Source organism: Copidosoma floridanum, unplaced genomic scaffold (genome assembly GCF_036245765.1).
Source record: "Copidosoma floridanum isolate Cflo_tuat_1 unplaced genomic scaffold, Cflo_Japanese_pri ptg000021l, whole genome shotgun sequence".
NCBI lineage: Eukaryota > Metazoa > Arthropoda > Insecta > Hymenoptera > Encyrtidae > Copidosoma > Copidosoma floridanum.
The window spans coordinates 26,706,115-26,726,655 of record NW_028321898.1 but is presented as its reverse complement, the minus strand read 5'-3'; the positions used below and the strand labels follow the sequence as shown (position 1 = coordinate 26,726,655).

General features: G+C 43.5%; 2 protein-coding genes across 3 annotated transcripts; one reads left to right on the top strand and one right to left on the bottom strand.

Annotated features, from left to right (window-relative positions):
- Positions 1–2,271: 2,271 nt before the first annotated feature.
- LOC106639144 (insulin-like growth factor-binding protein-related protein 1) lies at positions 2,272–5,750 on the top strand. Of its 2 annotated transcripts, none has more exons than XM_089594232.1 (5): positions 2,272–2,456; positions 2,990–3,188; positions 4,476–4,644; positions 4,763–4,936; positions 5,491–5,750. In XM_089594232.1, the coding sequence occupies exons 1-4, from the start codon at positions 2,329–2,331 to the stop codon at positions 4,933–4,935; spliced, it is 669 nt and encodes a 222-aa protein (XP_089450358.1). In that variant the 5' UTR covers positions 2,272–2,328; the 3' UTR covers position 4,936; positions 5,491–5,750. The 2 variants fall into 2 exon arrangements, with proteins under 2 accessions (XP_089450358.1, XP_014208088.2); XM_014352602.2 differs by having other exon boundaries at positions 4,344–4,644.
- prom (prominin) lies at positions 5,442–20,047 on the bottom strand. The gene is made up of 18 exons (XM_023390563.2): positions 20,005–20,047; positions 18,549–19,846; positions 18,215–18,461; positions 17,939–17,994; positions 17,671–17,843; positions 17,094–17,281; positions 13,383–13,478; positions 11,840–12,042; positions 11,121–11,256; positions 8,999–9,169; positions 8,776–8,875; positions 7,930–8,124; positions 7,628–7,853; positions 6,688–6,987; positions 6,364–6,522; positions 6,006–6,139; positions 5,880–5,930; positions 5,442–5,575 (listed from the first exon to the last, which is right to left on the bottom strand). The coding sequence occupies exons 1-18, from the start codon at positions 20,045–20,047 to the stop codon at positions 5,548–5,550; spliced, it is 3,804 nt and encodes a 1,267-aa protein (XP_023246331.2). The 3' UTR covers positions 5,442–5,547.
- Positions 20,048–20,541: the final 494 nt, after the last annotated feature.

Here is a 20,541-nt window from a genome sequence, read left to right as displayed (position 1 = left end):
GTACATAGGTTGAAATAATTACACAGAACCTCGAATATCAATGTACGAATGTTACTATATTTTATCCTTAGAATTTATGGTTATAAAGTAGTACAATTATTAATATAACTTGGCAATTTTCAACAATAATGATTTGCAGGTACATATCATGTAATATGCATTGACAGGTAGGTATAATAATAATAATAATAATAACAATTAAGTAAAAACATATTCAATCGTTGCACTATTGCATCTCGAATTTCCTCGTGAGTCGAGAACCTCAAAATTAGTGCTATAACTATTATTAAATTTGCTCAAGTAGGTAAATAAACTTTTGTCAAAAGCGACATCGCGAGATCGATTGAGACACATCCTCTCGGGGATGAGCTTTCGTTTGAAATTTATTTGAAAGCTTAATGGACTTTTCGAGGCTCGAGCCAAAGTGTTTCACGACCCGTGAATACGGCCTGGTAGGTGCGTACGTAGACAGTATCTACGTAGGTACACGCGATACACGGACGATTGGCAAAAAGAAATTTTTCGATCGCCAAAAATGACATAAAAGTTAAGTAGTACAGCGTGTGCTCACCCGCTCGAAATATCTCGATTAAAAATAATTCAAAGCTTTTCCCTCCTCTGTGTGTGTACCTCCACGCAATTTATTAATTTTATCGTCATAAAAAAAAATATACACTTCAATTGATAATTCATTGATTAACGTTGTACGCGTATAAAACGGTGACGACGCGGTATAAAAAAAAAAAAAAAAATATATGTACGGTATGTTGTAGGCTCCGGAGTAGTGTTCGGTGACGTTATCGGCTGTGGTATTTTCGACCTCCGATCAGCTCCCGCAGACCAGTCGCGCTTCTTTCTGTCCGATGGCACGCGTGTGAAAGGAAGTTCGATTTAGGTGCGCTTCGTTGGGAGCTTTCGTTTTCGATGGGCTTGAAAATAATTTTAACTTGTATCGCGGGACATACATCAAGGTTGTGCAAAAAACGCTTCATCGGGACTTTTTTTGAATAAAATTTTAGATTCAAAGGTGATGGGTCCGAAAGAATTTTTTAATTTTTTATTCGAATATGTCCAAAAAAAAAAAAAAAAGACTTTTTGCGAACTCGCTCGTGTAACTTGTAGGTGCATATACATTACTGATACATTATATGGTTTAATTTTAACTCGGATTAAGAAAAATAAGCGCATTTGCGCTTGAGATGGTTCGTTAATTGCCATACCAATTAAAACTATTGCCGTTTAATTGGAAACTAATTAGGCGCACAGTCTCCCTGTACCGTGTGTGCACTTCAGTGATAATTTTGTGACCCGATGTTGGCTCTTCGCCCGAAGCTTTTGTACTTCACGGGAGGATTTCCAAATTTTCAATTTCGGAAAATTTAATGGCAACGATTTTAAATGTCACTTTTGGTGAAAACAATCGGGCACAATTGTCCGTTCAATTAAATACGAGGGAGGAAAAAAACTCAACGAAACTCCATCCACGTCAAAGTTTTTTATTTATTTTCACTGTACATAAATGTACTATCACGAGGATTGTAGGTACGAATGAATTTTTTTTCATACTCTGCGTAACGAGGCATTGTTGAAATTACAACGCCACATGGATGATTGACGAATTCAGAGCTTGTAATATTAAAATCGATCAAATGGTTATAGCTGTAAACGTAAAAATGTCGATTATTTTTCAAGAACTGCAATACTTGTCATACGTCTTGAATGAAATCGTCAGACACGTTTTCACAAGGAAGCAAAAATAAACATTTCGAGTAGAGAGAGCTGTACAAAGTTCGTAGTATAATGTATTCATTCATCACGATTTTACTTCCTGCTCTTGCGTCGTCATCTGGATGGTACGCGCTGCGTTGCACGAGTAGCTTTTTATCTCCTTCAGATTGTGAAACTCCTTAGCTAACGGATTAACAACACATACGTAGTCACGACGTTTTTTCGTTGTCGCCTGCCTTTTTCCCCGATCAAATATTTTCCGTGATGTAAAGCGTTAAGGGCGAAACGTTAATTTAATGGACTTTAACTGATACTTGATCATGCCAGCTCTCGATGACTACTGTCAGAAAATGGCAATCGTATGATGCAAAGTATAAAAAAATCGCTTGGAGCTAGGAGAAAAAAAAAATTGTTTTCAAGTCCCAAGAAAGCTCAAGTTTGCCATCCACTGCGCAGCTCACGGCTTCTCTGTACCGAGACAGAGTCAACGTTCATGATGTATTTTTTTTTTTTTTTTTTGTTTTTTTTTTCAAGTTACGCGTCTTGTGCAAGAAAGTACGTAAGAAATACAAGTGGGTCTATGAAGCTTCAGTCTGCGAAATGACACCGACGGAGATGTATCTCGTGTCGACGTTGCTGCTGGTGGCCGTAGCTTTGGCTTCCGGCACGGGCGAGCTTGCGGAGACGGGCATTCACGCCGAAGGCTGCTACTCGTGTGCTGAGTACAGGTCATAACAATTTTTTTTTTTCCCCTTTAATTTTATAGAGCGAAAGGACACGTCGAGTGTTTTTTAGACATTTTCAATATCATTTTTTTTTTTTTTTTTTTTTTTTTTTTTTCATGGAACAAAATAACAGACCTTTCTTTTTTAAAAGCTCGTTTTTAATGCTGGATGGTATGTGTGATTGAAAATTGAATGATTCATCGGTGGCATTAATTTCTCGAGTTCAAATTTAAATAAAGTGTCTTCGATGCGCGCGTCATCGCTGAAAATCCAATGTTTACAAAATTCTCAAATGATGAAAAATAAATTGAGCGCGTCGTCGAGTGTATACATAACACACTCGCAAAGCTTTCGTGGACAGCTGCTTTGATTGTTAATCTGCGCAAAAAGTGTTTGATTAAATAACTCGTTCGTCCATTGGCCGATGATTGCGCAAACAATAAATTTTCAGCACTGGCATTTGTTTGCCCAGTAAAAAGCCACAATCAAGCCCAATTCGCATTTAAAACCGGGATGCAAAATGTAATGGTTTGTAGATGTCCGTCGGACCCAAGTGAATGTCTGTTGGGCACGACGATGGACATATGCGGCTGCTGCAGTCAAGGCGTGTGCGCTCGGACGCTCGGGGAGTCCTGCTGGAACCCCATGATCCACGAACTACCCAATTGGAGGCGCAACGAGGGCCTGTGCGCTTCCCGTTACGAGTGCCAGTTGAGGGACGATCTTGAGCCAGAGGTACAATTATACCGCTTATGGACAAATAATTAAGAAAAAATAAAAACAATCGTTACGAAAAAACTAATTAACGAGTCATACACTTGGTGTTTTCGAGCTTTTTGCGGTTTATTATTAATTATTATTTTTTTTTTTTTTTCAAATTGTGAGATCAGTTTTAAGCTTCTTTTGCCTACTCTTAAATATACAATTTTTTTGGTATTTTTTCCAAAAATTCAATAGTTTTCCAATTTTTTTTACTCAACAATTACGAAATTCGTTAAAAGTAAAGTACGTTTCGACAGAAGGGCTTGAAAAAAGGGGTGTTACTTGTTTCTTAATTTGCATCAATGAATCTTTTCATAGTCCTGGAAGTATGGTCAAAATCTTTGCGCCTCAAATAAAATATTAGCAATTAAAAAAAAAGTATTCTTGTAGATTCTTGACACTACGTCGAGAAATGTGTGCCTACGCGTGAGTTTGTAGAGAAAAACCTCTTCCATCTAAAAAATCGCTTAAAAAATCGTCTCACGCGATTTCGGCAAACCCCTCGTCTTTCGACAACGCATTGTCCATTTCTCGTTGTCGCTGACACTCGCAGTGCACACGTAAACTCGCCGCTCTCTAACGGGCGCAATCATGCAATCAAGCGGCTTCGCGGTAACGCAACGGAGAGACCGACCGAGCCTGATTGCGCTTTTTTCCCGCGGATAGCCGGATTTTACGTCATTCCAGCACTTGCACCGACGAATGACTGTTTACGGCGGTGCCGCGGAAATGGAGGCTTGACCGAGTTCCAGCTGATTACAAATAATTGAGTCTTATCGCCGCTCAACGATTATTCTTGCAAAAACATCGCGTGTCATGAATTGTTTCGCAGAAAGTGCATTTTCTGAGTCATCTTCCTCTCGAGGTATCGGGTGAGATTTCGTACGCGTACGTATATTATCCACGGTTTATTATAACGATACGTGCCTCGCACATCGGCGATACCGTCACCGTAGTACATACAACACATGGACCTGTATTCGGAGCACCTCTCGGTGTATCCTCGTATTCACAAGTGGGCAAATAATAAATACGCGGATTTACCGCGTCGCGTGGCCAAATAATTGTATGCGAGAAAATGTGGGATGTCCTGTTTGAAAATGAATTAAGGTATAAATCGGTGAAAAGGATATACCCGAGGCGACGTGCGTCTGCCCGGAGGAGGGTCCGGTCTGCGGCAGTAACAATCGGACCTACGCGACGTCCTGCGTCCTTTACGAGCAATCGAAGCGCTACTACTCGGACTACTTGCATCTCCAGCACCCGGGACCCTGTCCCCATCACCCGGTCATTTACTCAGCCCCCGAGAACGTAGCCGGAGTCCTGAACCACTTGGTCGCGCTGGGCTGCGAGGCCAAGGGCTTTCCCCTGCCCGACGTCTTCTGGGAGTTCCACTCCGCCGATGGCGAACGCGTGCTCAGGCTACCTTGTGAGTTTTTCCAACGTTGAATAATTGTCCACTTGGGACAGTCAATATCTGATCCATTGCCAACGACAAAAATTGACAAATAGTGTATAAGACATTTGCGTGGTTTGTTCATTCGCAGATGACGAGCTGGATGACGCGGTGGTTAACAACAGCATGAATAACAACACCCTGATGCGAACCTCTTGGCTCCAACTGGAACACCTGAGGCAGCATCACGTCGGCACCTATCACTGCGTAGCCAACAATTCCATCGGACAAGCCAGTGCCTTCTCGAGCGTGTCCATCGGTTGAGGTGTGCTATGACGTCCCTACACATATTGCTTTCAATTGCCCATAGGTATACGGGGAAACAAAAATGACTTGGTTAAAAAGAAAAGACATGCACCCTCGTGCCGTTTATTCGATGAAACACGTACATGTATAACAACAAAGAAATAATCATCTGATTCTTTTTTTCTTTTTTTTTTTTTTTTTTTTTTTTTTTAACACGTGTACTTATCACAACGCTCATCATTCGATGTTGTATTGCTGTTGTTTCTTTCTTTTTTTTTTTTTTTTCTTTCGAGCATAAATGACGTATGCGATAGTGTAATATGTATATAAAAGTACAGATAAAACGAAAAAATGCGATAAGCGTGTACATGTAATGCGCGAGTGTCTCCCTTACGAGATATATAACTCTTTTTTTTTTTACGCCTAAATAAGAGATGGTTATTGTTATTATTACCGTATTTTTTTTTTTTTTTTTTTTTTTTTTTTTTTTCAAGAATGGAGCATCAATTTTTTTTTTCTTCATATTTTGGTTCATTTTGATGATGTACATTGTTGTTTTTCTCGGTTTTGCAGCTTTTTCAATAAGTAGGTCACATCGCGAAGAGGGGCTTTACTGTGAAGTTGAGACGATCACCAGCTGTCCATCGATGGTGCCGGACTATAATTAAATAAACAAAAAAAGGGAAAATCACTGATCTACGTACCGTTGATGATGTGCCCATATACCATGACACTATCAAAAGCACCAATAATTATTTACATAGCTTGATATAGTAAGTTCATTTTTATTGATTTTGCGAGTCTTTGTATGTATGACAATCGTAATTATTAACTTGTACCAAACATGAAACATTTTAATACATTTATTAAATAATACTATAATAATATTACTGAAAACATAAAACTACCTTTACGTTAAAAAAAAATGAGACAGTACACAAAAATCAATAGGATCGACTTACCGCGGTGTTTGCCATGTTTCGCGCTCCAGGACAACCGTATCTGGGCTTCCCCTGTTAGACATGACAAAATAATTATTAGCCTATATGCGTCAAATCGGTTTTGTCACTTGGACAAAAAGGACTCACTGCCTAGACAGAAGCACCGATCCTCTGCTGGACTTGGACGGTTGGGTCCAGTAACTCGAGGCCAAGTTGTGGGCTGTCGGGGTGCATATCAGTAAAGTGACCACACATACGAAAAGGGAAAACCAGTAACCGTTCTGCAAAAGCATCGAAAAATTATCTATATTTGTTTTTTTTATAATTGCACCACTAATTGATGATGCAGTTACTCTGAACTAAACTGAACCACTCTGCGATCAAATGAGATTATTCCGGTAACTATTTGTTTTCGGGATACACTTTAACGTAAAATTTTCGTTGTGACAGTTTTTTTTTCCTTTTTCTCCCATTTTAAAACATAAATAATAAGTAAGTAGCGTACCAGGGGACCCAAAATGTGGCTGCAAAAGAGGAGCTTGATGCCTCGCAGAATGTCCCAGAGAGGTCGGCACTTGGATACTCCGGAGCTGACCTCGGTGAGCACGTGAGCCCGCCACTCATCCAAATATCCCGACAACCTATCGACGTACGCTTTCGCTTTCTAAAGCACACATACACGTACGTGTATTAAATAACGTCCATACGCGTGGATAAACAAATTTTACTTTCTCTTCACTCTAATCGGCTTTCATTGTACGCGCGCTTTATAATGATCACTCGTGTGACACGATGACCCTGTCGAGCCAACAAGACCCCACGAACTCACCAACTGTCCGATCTTATCCCCCTGATTGTCGATGTGGTACTGAACTTCGCGCAGCTGGACGAGGGTACGGTTGACTTGGCTCTGTAGGGGTTGCAGGTGTATGTCCAGCGCGGCCAGTTGGTAGACCAGCTCGTCCTGCATTTTCATGAGGGGCTTGACGCGCCGCGACAGAAGATCTCGCATCTGTACGGCTAGGGTCTGGAAGGCACGCGCCGTTCGCCTGTCGCTCAGCTGCCGGGCCACGTTCTCCACCTGCTCCGACAGCGCGTTCAGGTCCTTGTTTAGTATTGGCCCTTGGATCTGGGGGTTATAATATGTTTGTCACACCCTGGCTGACTCAATTTTAACTGTTTCTACTTGACATTTAATCTAAAAGGATTCGCAATAAATTACAATTAAACAATTATTTTCCCTCTGTCTGACTGAACTCTCCTGTTTCTACTTTTACTCAAACCCAACGAGATTTGCTTCCCCCACAGCAACGCTTGCGAGTATAAAAAAATCAAAGTTTGATGCGGTGTCTGGATGTACTCGACTGTTTCTACTAGTGATTCACGAGGTTAACGCCCACCAATAATATACTCACGAATAAAAACAACATTTTACATAGTGTCTGACCACATTCGACTGTTTCTACTTTCAATTGAAATGTGTCGGGATCAGTGTACTCGCGACAACTCCAGAAAAATAAATATGCTTTACACTACGTCTGACTATATTTGACTGTTTCTACTGTTTGTTCAATTTCATGGATCATACCCGTTGAAAATTAATGTAAAAAAAATAAATAAATAATTAACACGGTGTCTGGTTGTATTCAACTGCTTCTACTAGTGGTTTACGGGATTACTATCTCGTTGTGTAAAAATAATCTAAAAATGATACGCATAGTATCGTACATGGAATAATAATGCGGTTCAAGCTTATTATAAATGCTCACCATGACCCGATGCTCCGTGAGATTAGGACCAGTGGCGTAGAGTAAATTTTGCAGTTTCTCGCGCAAGTTGGGGGAAAAAATCCTCAAGCCCGAGAGATCGACCTTGAGTCTACCAAAGGCGCGCTTCAACCCCGCCCAGGACCAGTAGGCCGTCAACTGGTCCAGCCTCTGCGTACTGTCCAGCTGATAGGCCGGGTACACCGAGCCGTGTTGCTCGCACTTTCTGCGGGGTGGGGAAGAATCGAGAGTTAAAAAAGATATCGAGTCGAGACAGCAGCTCGTGGTTTTTTTGGACAGCTCACTCAAAGAGATCCTTCATAGGAACGCTGAGTCGCCTGCCCAGGAAGACTCTCGTCTCCAAGACGGCCTCGACTGTCCTGTACTCCGGGTCGTCGAGCGGTCGACACAGCAGCATCTCCGCGTGCGAGGCGATCGCCAGAGATGCTATGAGGACCAGCCAAAGGGCTATCGACGTCAGGCAGCTCAGGCAGGTGAACCTTGAATCGACCGGAAAGATTTATTGATGCGTCATTACATATTGGACGCAAGTCAATTTTAACAACTATACTCGTACAGATGTAAACAAAAAAATGCGAGGGTATTTTAATCGTTTTTATTGACAAAAAAAATTTTCACCAAAAACACTGCCTATAATGTAAATGTAGAATTGCACGATCGAACCATTATTTACACACATCGTGTACTTGACATTTTTTTAATCATCACAATTTAACATGACAGTCATTGCGAAAGCATGGTTTTTTGTAAATAAAAAAACCCTTATCCAAGATACGAAAAATAAAAAAAAATAAAAAAAATACCGAGAGCTCCGTGAAACGTGTCCCCCGACTCTCGTGGTTGTTGACAGCCGATCCTTGCGCTCGATCGTCCACGACGACACCACCGCATCATCACCAATATCCCACCCGACGAACAAACAAGCAAAAAATCAACAGCGAAAACACAAGCCCGTCCCCTACGACGAGAAATAAAAAAAGCTCCCCGAGGTCGTATCGCCGGGGCTCTCAGTCGTGGGAAAGGGGGAAAAAAAAAAACAGAAAATAAACGCGCTGGCGCGTGGAGACTGGATGATTCGAAAAAAGTCACAGCCCGCATCGATCATCGAGGGGCTGTCGCCTTTCACTCACCATAAAAGGGTCGGGCGCACTTTGTGCTCGCAGCAGCCGCACCGGCAGAGCAGCGCGGCAAACAGTATCAGCCAGAGGAACAGCAGACACATCGCTGTCGCTGTTGGAAGGACAATTTAATTAATTTCCTTTCATTTTCAAAATGAATTTTCTTTTTTTTCTTTTTTTTTTTTTTTTTTTTTTTTTTTTTTTTTTTTTTTTTTTTTTCGCCTTCCACGCTCACCAAAGCCCACTATCCAGCGAATGTTCTCGAATTTTTGCACGTAGGGCGTCACTTCGTCCTTTATCCGGCGCACCTGATCCAGCTGGTTCGTCAAATCGGAGCCACTCGCCTCGATGCTACGGGCTTCGTCGGATACCTTTGCTCGGGCCGTATTGATTTCCCTCCGAATTCCTGGAGGGGAAAAAAAATCGCAGTTCGTTTCACACGTTTGCCCAGTACTGATTGAAGAAACCCAAGGATGGACCGCCAGAGTAATCGTAAAAAAAGCCAATCCTATTCCAACTCGTCGATCAACACTCACTCGTATTATATATAAAAAAAGCTCGATCAACACTCCTTCGGTACAAGTACACGCTATTTTCTCCGCGTTATGGATTTCGCATTAGCCCCCAGGAGACACTTTCTTTCTCTCTTAGTTTTTTTTTTTTTTTTTTTTTTTTTTTTCCTTGCTATCTCGAGCGTAAGCTTTTCAGATAATCCAGAGCCACTGGTAGATTTACTGTACGCGCTACAGATGACGCGCGCGTGTGGGTAAAAGAGGAGCTAGATACGTTCGGATAGCTCTGCAGTGCCTTGGAGGCTAACGATGTTTACGCGCTATACTGACGAGAGTAATGTGTGCTCTGAATTTCGGAAACTCGATCTTTTTACTTTTTTTTTTTTTTTTTTTTTTTTTTTTCATGCTGATAATCCTTTTTTGCTTACATGAATAGGTGCATCTACTGAATAAAAAAAAAAAAAAAAAATTGACGTAACCACGTCGCGGCAACTCTGAAAGCTATGTAAAAATATTACAAAGTTTCAAGCGGTAGATCCAATTTTACACGTAGTTAGGTGCAAAGGTGATTCAACATTTTTGCTTCACCGTGAAAAATATCCCCAACAAACTCATGCAACGTTTCGGGAGAGCGAGAGCTAGTGCGGGGTGGCGGAAGGGGGATGAATAGAGGAGATGTATTGCAGTCGAGAGGAGAGATTGCGATAATATCGAAAGTTTACGTGCACGCGCTGCACACGCGACGCAGGAACGGAAATAAATAGAAAAAAAGTGACAACAAAGTGGAAGGGAGGGGTGTATGTATATGTGTGTTTGTGCAAGACAGAAGGAGACGGAGAGCGAGTTAAAGTAAAGGAAAAAAATTGAGAGGATTTTTCGAGATGGCGGTGGTGGTGAGATTTGTCGAGGGAAAAATATGACGCGGATGCGTCGACAATGTCCTCACCTCGTATCAATCACGAAGTTTAGCGCGCCAGTGGCGATCGATTATACCTTTTAGACTTTTGTTGTCATTGATATTGTTCCAACTGGGTGCACTGGTGTAAGCGTACGTGTCAAGGGGGAACCTCAATATTTCCTTAAACAATATTATCCACGTAGAGCAACAACTTTGTAAATTAAAAATCCTGAAGCACTGCTTTTCTTTAGCAAGTTTGTTATAGGATCACAAAATACTCAAAAAAGAGCGTCCCCAAGCCTCGTGATGATAAAATTTTAACTCGAAAAAAGTTCTGTCTCGTCACTTTTCGCGAAAAACCTCCGATCTTTATAAGGTAACTTTGTATAAAGTTGCGAACGTTAAATCATAATTGGCGCTGTTGGAGAAAAAAAAAATCCCATCCATCACCCGAGGGCTAAAAAAGTACGAAATTTCAAAGCAGATTGAAGATTAAATCTCAGCTTCATAGAGGGAGTTTTTTCGTCCCACCACATTTCCGCATTAATGGAGAGAAAAAATAGCCAAGCAAGCGATACACCCCCAACTTTGCTACCCCGAACTGCGTCATGTTTTTTATGTACACCGACTCTGAGAGGAGCAAAAAATAAAAGGGACGGCACGGCAGTCGACTCGTGACACACGTATTTGTGGTTTTTACTTTTTCGTGAAATAAGCTGAAAAGTTTCGACCACTGAGAGAGGGTTTTCGACCGTTTATTCCTTGCCCAACAGCCGAGTGATAAACTCGCACTGGTTGAATTTGGCACGCGCGTAACTTTCTAGAGGATAGTACGTAAGCATGTGCTTGCGATCACAGTGGCTTTTTACCATGCCAAAATTCCACTTGAAAAAAAAAGGGACAACTAGGGTAAAAAAAAAAAAAAAAAAAAAAAGACGTCAACTCACGATTCCTCGCCTCCAAGGTGGTCCTCGCCACGTGGTGCGGCACGTACAGATACTCGCCTCGAGCCTGCCGTCCGACTTCCGTCAAATTGTCTCTGCTCGTCGACCTCAGCCTCACGAGCCGATCGTCCCGAGCCAGCTGCGGGACAAACAATTTTCCCGACATGAAAATCATACCCTACCAACTTTTCCACCCACCCTCGAGCAAAGGGAAAACTCATACTTGACGACTTTGGTTGAACCGGCACTTTTATGCGAAAAAGCACAGATATATATGTATACATCTAATCTCTCCACGCGCTTTTATAACGACGTGTAAATTAATGCCACGGGGGGGAGACCCACTTTCCGCGCTCACGCGTTGATTGCACGGTTACTTCCAAATGTGCGCTGATAACGTTGAATCTCGACCGCTGAAGGATTTCTTTTTTCTTTTTTTTTTTTTTTTCTTTTCCAACCCAAATGGTCGTCGTCCCGCAAACGTAATTAACATCGATCGAAGAAGAAGGAGAAAAATGAGAAACGGGGAGAAAAAAAAAGTAGTGGGAAGCGGGGGAGGGGGGAAATGGTATCCGCCGACCCGTGGAAGATTTCCCAGGGGAGCCTCTCCGTACGTGTGTACACACTGCGGGTTTCCTTAAAATTCGTGTGGACAAAGCACTACGTGAAACACACCCGCGTTCCTACTCTGGTACGATTTGAAAACCCAGTCGGCAACTCACCCGTTCGAGCCTCAGAGCCAGATGGAGCCCCGAAGGATCGATCACGGCGCAGAGCGAGCGGTCCTCGGGCCCGCAGTCACGCGTCGTCCTCTCCAACTCGCGCCTCAGGTCGTCCACTTCCCTGCCGAACTCGCTCCCGAACTCCCGGGCCCTCTCCGCGCGCTTCAGCAGCCCGTCCGCCTTGTACGCCAGCTCCGTCGTCGCTGCACCATGAAATCACAAGGATTTTTCACCCTTTCGAGCCTCCGCTCACACGCAAGCGCAGTATGTGTGACAAAAAAAAGTAGCTCCAACCGACGGAGGGAATCACGTCGACAGTTGTGGATGAATGTTTCTTCGTGGGCGGTGCTACGTACTTTGTTTGCTTTTAATTACCATTTGTTTGAATCAATAGCCAAAGCGTACCCTTTGACGCCATGGGCTTGATTATGAGTACCCCCTGCTTGAACATCGAGCTGGGCTTGCAGTTACCGATATCCGGGCTTTGTGTGCCAAAGCCACGCGGGAGGATAAGACGGCGAGCCGCAGGACTCTCGCTCTCTTTTGGACATTTCCTCTAATGAAACTAATTGCCAGAGCTAGCCCGGACAGCCGAGGGGTGATAACGAAGGTTTAGCTGTATACTTGCGGGTGAGCGTCGCTTTGAGGGTTGCTCTTTCTCTCTGTGAGAAGGGCACTAGAGAGGGACGCGGAAATCAACAAGGCTTTACCCGTAGGATATTAAAATTGCTGGGATTTTACGCATAGGAGTCCTTGTATTGTTTGATTTTTTTTTTTTTCTTAATCTATGGTTACTTAAAAGAAAAAAACAATTTATTACGTGGCAGGAAAAATATACTCTTGAAGCGCGTCGCACGGATATCCGAAAAATATTTTTGACGAAAACCAAGCACTCGAGCCCTGAAAATTTAGCATTTTATTGACAGTAAACTCCATTGGCGCGAGCTATTCCTTCCTCGCGTCAAATTTCCAGGAGAATCTCTCAATGGACGGGCAAAAACTCCCAAACTCCGCGTCGCCGTGCTTTTCAGCACCCCCTGTTCGTTCGGATGCGAAAAGCTGCCGCGTACCTATACACATCGACTGCGGCTCACCGGTGGTGAAATAAATCACGAGAAACTCCGACGGCGGAGGCACGGGAATTCGCGATATTTGACGTATATCCGTCGTCTCGGATATATTCCCGTGACGGCGGATGACGTGTTTCGACCCCTAGAAATTCCAGGCTGACTCTGTGTAGCCTTATACGTGTGAGAAGGACAAAGTGTCGGTCTACTGAAAAGTTTAGGTGCATTGCCTGAGTTGGACGCGTCGATTTATTTGGAGATGAGCTGCCGTTAGCGGGCGATGGATCGTCCGACTTTCGTTGGAACGATTCATCTATCATCGTGTTTATGAGCTTAGGTTTTTCTCGAGATGCTTTTTCTTTTGGACGAAAGTGATTGAAAAACTCAGAGTCAATCGAAATACATACGTATAGATTATCTACAGATTGGCCATCAAATTTTGCCTACTATTAGAGTAGAAGAGAAAGTTTGCTTACCATTGGCCACGTCCATCAGAGCTTCGAGAGCGACGTCAACTCCTGTTTCCTGCGACAGCTGAGCCTGCACCGGTTTTCCCAGCAACTCCTCCACGTCTGCGCATAAACACAAGAGAAAAAAAAAAGTAATGCCTTATCTCGTCAATTAACACTTTGACAGACGTTTCTTTCGTCTAATGGTTGTTTTACTTGGTTTTCCTCCGTCTCACGATGGGATTTCATAGTCGTATTCGATTTCTATCTCGTAGTAGTCGTTGATGAACGATATGAAACCGTACACCAGCAGTATCAACAGTACAATGTCTATGTAAACAAAGATTCCGGAAAAAATGAAGCTCAGATTGAACATTTATGGATGATTCGAGGAGAGCCTAAGCTGTTGTCTGTTTATTGAATTATTATCTAAACGATTTTTACATCAAGTAAATACGTCTCCGATGTCACTTATTTCCTACTCAATCCCAGTCACACGGCAATGAGTATGATTTATCAGGGGCGTCTGACCAAACTTGGACTTTTCTACTTAAAAGATATTATCCGGCAAACGGTGATTAAGAAAATTGTTATTTACGCCACTTTTTTTTATTGACATCACAAACCATTAAACAATAAAAATTTTATTCAAACGAAAAAACCAGTGCAAATAATCATGAGCGTCTGACCAAACTCGGATTTTTCTACTTAAAAGCCTTCGGTAACACTTTCAAACTATTATCTGCCGAAAAACCACTCAAAAAAATTTCGAACGCCACTGTCATCTACACTCTCGTCACACATGACACAATCCACTAAGCAAAGATATTTTATCCAAGGGAAAAAAAATCAAGTCGCAAAAAACAGCGCTCCACTTGTGGACTATCGTCAACCCCTCGTAGCATCGAGCCCACGTCGATCGTCGCATCCGTCCACCCAAGCTGCGGCTATCACAATACACGCCCACACACGAAAGTCTACATATAATGCAGCTTATTAAAAGACACTCCTCCCCACCCCCCCGCAACCCCCTCGGCATAAGAAAGCTCGCGTATAGATATGCAGCCTATTGACCCATAAACGGAAAAGATCGGACGCTAAGATCGGCCTCGCGTGTGCACGTCCGCTCCGGCTGGATGGTCAAGTAGTCGAGCTCCGACCGGACGTTCATTAGACGCGGGTCATCGATGTGTGGGGGTGTATATTTGCAGGGATCGGGTCTCGAAGCGGAGGAGGAGAGACCCGAGGGACGGGTCGTGTTCCGGGATTGACAGGACGGTGCTTGTTTATTGTTTTTTCGAGGTTGAAGGATGTCACTTGGGGGGGTATACGTTATATCATCTGGAAAAATGAAAGGAGGTAGGTGGTAGATTGCTCTTTGAGATGTATACGTGTAACTGATCAAATCGTCGACACGTACTCGCGATGACGATCGAGTAAATTTTGAAACGCGAGTTGGGAAAATGAGGCATCGATTTTCGTCCCTCCATCGTATAATACAAAGGGGACAAACGATGGAGGGATAGGGGGAAGGGAGGGACGGACGACAGTCGGGATTGATCGCAAATTGCCCGGTGTCCGTCGATTATGCTCGGAATTGCGCGAGCGCGGTCTCCCGCGTATAATGGATTCATTCGTCGTGTTTTCCGCGCCACGTGTATCATCTCTCCAAACGCGTCGATTGCCCAAAACCCCGCGAGGGAGTTCGCTCAATGTATCGAACATGTGTTTTATAGGGTGTAGGTGTGCATTTTCTTTTTTATTTTTATTTTCTTTTTTTTTTTTTTTTTTACCTCTGTAGTTTTTTATTCCACGAGTGTCTCCAGCGTATGATTCGTCCGGGCTACTTTAAATAAATTTTGTTAATTACAAAAAAAAAAAAAAAAAAATTGTACGCCGTTACTAGAGCGTGGGTTTCATCACTTGTATTACTTTTTTTTCTCCGATAAATCAACGATCGGAGGCAATTGTCCTTGTCCCCCATATAAATCCGAAAACCCGATCTCAGTGCCGAGGTCCAATTAAAAGAAAGGAAAAAAAAAACACCCGGTCGCCCTTCCTCCTTACACACATCCTCATTAAATTTTCCCGAACGGTGCAATTAAAAGCCAAATGGGAAGCTCATCGGGGTCGTAACCAACATATCCACACACGGACGGCTTACTGCAGAAATGCTTGTGCATACGTACCTCTTTCTCTGCCTCAATATGCAGAAAAAAAAAAAGAAAAAAAAATACATTGCGAGTTAATAACACACCCTCATCATCATCGGATATCCTCCCCCTTTCTCGCAAATGTAGGCCAAACGGAGCGTAATTAACCCAATAAACTCTTCGGCCGTCCGTTAGCAAAGTAAGCACGAGCCCACCTATACACAGCACTTGATGTGGCTACGGATCTTTCTCCACAGGCACATATAATTAGAGAGGGTCGCTACACAAGTACATACGAGTGAGGAATCTCAACCTTGAACCGAAAGAGGGTCGGCAAGGGGGGAGGAGTCGATTGAGTGCACGATAGCACGCTGCACGCGGCACAGTGATTATTACGCGCCTTTGCACGGATTTGCCTTGGAGGTACATGCTACCACCGCGAAGGCTGTACCACTATTTGGCTTCGAGTAGGGCTTGGATAACAACCCCTGATCTGGCTCGATGACTTGTTCCCCCCTCAGTTTTTCAGGGTCCCCGTGCACACACGCACACCCATTGTACAGCAATGATCAATCTCCAATTGAAGTTTCGATACTTTGATCCCAGCCGCTCGGCAATCGGCAAGTATTTACACGGATCGGGACTTTGGGGGGGGCTGTTACGAGTGCCAAAGTTGGCGGAAGGAGTTTTGATTTTCGGGAGGGACAGAGCGACTCGCGTACACCCAACCGAACGCGTAATCCTTTGTAAGCGGCGATCACGCGAATGTGGAAATTCCCTTGTGGGAGGGGCCATGATACATTGTTCAATCAAGTAGACTCGCATTCGAGGTGCGAACAATGAAACGCCCTTTCACCGAGTACAAGTGAAAAAGTAGCGCGCGCGTGTTTTTTTTTTTCTTTTTTGATCGGCAAAGCTGCAAATCTCGAATTGAAAAGTGTACCTGTACGATCCTCAAAAAGAGCCACTCGACCCCTCGAACTTATGTTCCAAAGTGACTATATGCTCGACACTTTCTTGGTAGGGCCAAAGTATTCAGGGAAATTAAAGTTTCCTTACCTCGGATGTGCACCTTAGAGGTGTATACGTATAGTCTCGTCGGCGTCGTATAAATTCACACCCTTAATAGCACGTATAGTACGTGCAGCCGCGGTAAAATGAAATGGGTTTTTAAAGTATACGTGCCGTCGCCAAGGCACTCGAGATGTTTTCCAAGCCAAGCTTATTATCCTTTTCGCGAGAATTCCCCGGATGCCCTCGAGAGTTTACAGCGTAAAGTTGATTAACTCCCGAGACTCGTTTCAACGATTTGATTGTTAATTATACTTTTTTTCTTTTTTTTTTTTTTCATCCCCCATCATCGGATTATCGATAAAATATTTGCTTGTGATCCAGTCGGATGGATTATGATGTGATTGCACCACAAAACAGAATCAACGACACTCGATGTACAATAAAGTATATATATGCATTTCAATCGTGAATATATATGGAGATAATGTAAAGAAATTACATGTATAGTTATTGTATTTTAAAACATAAAAAAAAAAAAATAATAATAATAATAATAATAATAATAACTCACTGTCCAAATCCGCGAGAATGGCTTCGCTGGCGATGTCAAGGCTCCTTGTCATGCACTTCCGTAGTTGGTTGGCAGTGCCGGAATTGTAGTCGTGAAGATCCTGGAGTGCAGCTTCGACGGTTTCGGGTATCCTTTCGATGCCAGCGTTCACTTGCTCGTTGGTGACCAGCATCGTCATCACGCACGCGCTGTTTTTACACAGGTTTACTACTGGTCCCATCTCTTTTATTGCATTTTTTTGTTTTTTGTTTTTTTTTTCTAATTTTTTGGGTTTCGTGCAGTTTTTCAATGCGGAATATAATCGACAGGATGTGCTTTTTTCAAGGGAATCCAAGGGAAGAAGCTCGCGTCTACGTGGCTTCAATGAGTCCATGCATTGAGTTTTGTTTTTGCTACAATACTCTATTTTTCATTTACTCTTTTTTTATTCTGTACATGCAGTTTAGATTTTTTTTTTATTTTTTTTTTTTTTTAAGGATGGTTTATCTGTATAATACTCTACAGGGTTGTACAGGTGCATGCTGCAGTAAGCATATTATCATTGATTAGAGTTTGCTCTTGTGAATATGCATCTTACCCAATGACTATTGCAAAGATACAGAGGAAACACACTGTGGAGCCCTGTCGGGTGCGTTTGTACTTGTACTGGTGTGACTTGCAGCAGAGGTAACACTCGGTACTGGGTACGACGAACATCAACAGTCCCAGGATTATTACCACGGCGATGAACACCAACTCCAAGTGAATGGACTATGTGAGGCGGAAAATTTTTCGTTACGTTAGTTTGCTTTAATTGATTACATTTTTTTTCAAGTCATTATTAGGCGACTTGGTTGGACAGTTACCTTGGAAATGAGCGTTGAGACATCTACATTGCCTTCGAGGGTATCTTTTAGAAGATCTTTTATCAGGATTCCAATCGGCGATTTTTCGGACAGACAACAAGCACGAGAATACGTTAGTCAAGCGAATCGACGATTAAAATCTAATAAAGTCGTTTCGAGATACCAACTTGGCAAAATTAAGTCAATTAAATTGATCGAATGGAAATTTAATGATAAGAAATTCATATCTAATCGTCATCGAACAATACGAGATTTTTTCAAATAAAAGTAAATCACCTATGGGAACGTTGCGGGGCAGAAGAATCGACAGGACGCTCCTGAGGAAATCGAAGATAAACAGTCCCTTGTCCAGGTGCAGGGTGGCCATTTTGTACCTCTCATCGCCGGACTTTTTCGGGAAATGAAGCTTCGGCCTGTACTCGTCCCAATCGTTTGGTGATGCAAATGTCACCAGATGAGAAACATTCGACTCTTTTCGTGGCCCTTTCGACGCGTCATCGTCGTCGTCGTCGTCACCTGTAATCTAACAGCAGCACGGATCCACGTAAACCACTGAACTATTTAAAAAAAATAACAAGTCAAAAGTAAATCCTTTGAATTTCACGCTCACCCCATCGTCGAATCGGCTCTCAGGATGCAACCTTTCGACCTTCACGTCCGAATGCTGATCCTCGTCGTCATGTTCCAGAGAGCTTTGCTTGAACGTGACACGCGCGCGGTAATCGTCATCGCTCAGGCGTCTATCTGGCCGGATATCGTCCTTACCAAAGCCAGTGGGCTGTTGTTGTTTTGCATCAGGGTGCTTTTCCACGTTCGGGCCTTCCACGCGTCCATCTGGGTGTAGATCGTCTCTATTCTTATCCGGAATCAGATCACCGAGACGTCCTTCGAAATCTGGATCACGACCGTCGAATCTCTCGTTGTCCAAAGGGGCTTGTCGATGTCTATCGGGCAAAGGATCGGGAAAACCGAGACGCCTGTCTGGGTAGTGATCGACCAGTTGTCTTTCGTAACTCCGATCGCTCGACCGTCCGTCGGGATAGAGATGGTCCAGGTGTCTGTTTGGATATGGATCCGCGTCGTGTTTATCCGTATTATCGGAGATTCCATCGTAGTGTTTTCTCGAGTAAGGGTCATCGGTGTTCTTATCTGCTCGTTGATTGGTAGATTTTTCGATCGAATGGTCCAAACGTCTATTGGGCTGCTGATCGGTGTTTGTCTTTGATTCGTGGGTAGCGTAATTGGGACGAGGAATCGCTGCAGTTTCCATTGACGGATGAACTTTGGAGTTTTGATCGGTTGACTGCCGATCATTAAACTTTCTGCTTTCCTCATTCGCGCGTCTGTTCAATTCCAAGTCATCGGCGTGTCTATTTGGATATGGATTGATCGGGTGTCCGCCAACACTGTGGACATCTGGATACTTTGCGAAGACGTGCTGATCGTCTTGGTTCTTGTTCAATGGACCAACACTGGTGTCTTCCTTACCCAATGGTTGAACCTTGAGGCTCGTCGTGTCGTCCTCCTCGTCGAAATGTCTCCTTCTTTCCTCGTAATCATCCTGATATCTACGAAACAAGGGACGCCCGTCTCGGTAATCTTTTTCCTCCTGGCGTCCACGCAACATGTCGTCGGAGTACTTGTCCAAGGTAGGATTATCGAGGTATCGATCGGCACGTCCAGCGTTGTAATCCTCGTCCCGGTGTTGTTGCTGATGCTGTGGCTCATCCACGGAACTTTGACGGTACCTAAATGCCTTTGGCTCCTCCGATCGGTGGGCCCTCGTCGGCTCCAAATTGCCGTAACTCTCCGTGGTCGAGCAGTTGAGCGAAGGAGGAGCCGATGCGTCGGGAGCGTGCGCCCCCTGCAGCAAAGCCGGACTCAGGGATGTTATGAACGCGATGAGCCCTGGAGAAAACCACGGGGTCAAAACAAACAAGTGATGCATAAGGAAATGAAAAAAAAAAGAAAAAAAGAAAAGCACTCTCGAGCACACGGGACGAAACACAAACGTTGCAGTGGCACGAAAAAATCATCACTTATAAAAGGAGAAGAAAAGCAATTACCAGCGAGCAAGCGCAACGTTGCAGTTGCGCGGCAGCCCGTCATGGTCTACCATTCGATCAGCACCCCACTGAGGATCAAAAAGAAGAGAAAGTAAAGAATGATACAACAGATGAACACTTGGCTCGAAATTTTGACTGATTTTCGCGAAACCGCTTTGCGAGTGAAAAAAAAAAAAAAAAAAAAAACAGAAATAAAAACGAGGTAGAGCCGCGACGCGAGAGATACTCTTTGGAGTCAGGGCGTCGCCTCGGCCGAGTCCCCGATACACCTGCCCGGCCGAGCTTTTCTGTCTCGCGCCCGAGGGCTTCCGCGAAGCCCCGCAAGCTCCAACTGTTGTCGATTCTCCCAGCTACGCTCGCTACTAACTCACAACCCGTGCAATTCTATCTGGGTTAAATTCAGTGCTGCCTCTGCGCTCGTTTTCTCCTCTATGTTATATGTATGTATTATATTATATTCTTCGATTGCGCGGCTACAGGGAGCGACGGTGTCACACATGTAATGGCTTAACTTGTTTAGTTATTTAGATTACCTTG

Coding starts and splice junctions, on each gene's coding strand:
- prom (XM_023390563.2), bottom strand. CDS start 20,047: ATGACGGGCTGCCGCGCAACTGCAACGTTGCGCTTGCTCGCTG. Junction 19,847..20,004: donor AACGTTGCGCTTGCTCGCTG/GTAATTGCTTTT, acceptor GGTTTTCTCCAG/GGCTCATCGCGTTCATAACA. Junction 18,462..18,548: donor AGAGCCGATTCGACGATGGG/GTGAGCGTGAAA, acceptor TGCTGCTGTTAG/ATTACAGGTGACGACGACGA.
- LOC106639144 (XM_014352602.2), top strand. CDS start 2,329: ATGACACCGACGGAGATGTATCTCGTGTCGACGTTGCTGCTGGTGGCC. Junction 3,189..4,343: donor GGGACGATCTTGAGCCAGAG/GTACAATTATAC, acceptor ATCGGTGAAAAG/GATATACCCGAGGCGACGTG. Junction 4,645..4,762: donor ACGCGTGCTCAGGCTACCTT/GTGAGTTTTTCC, acceptor GTTCATTCGCAG/ATGACGAGCTGGATGACGCG.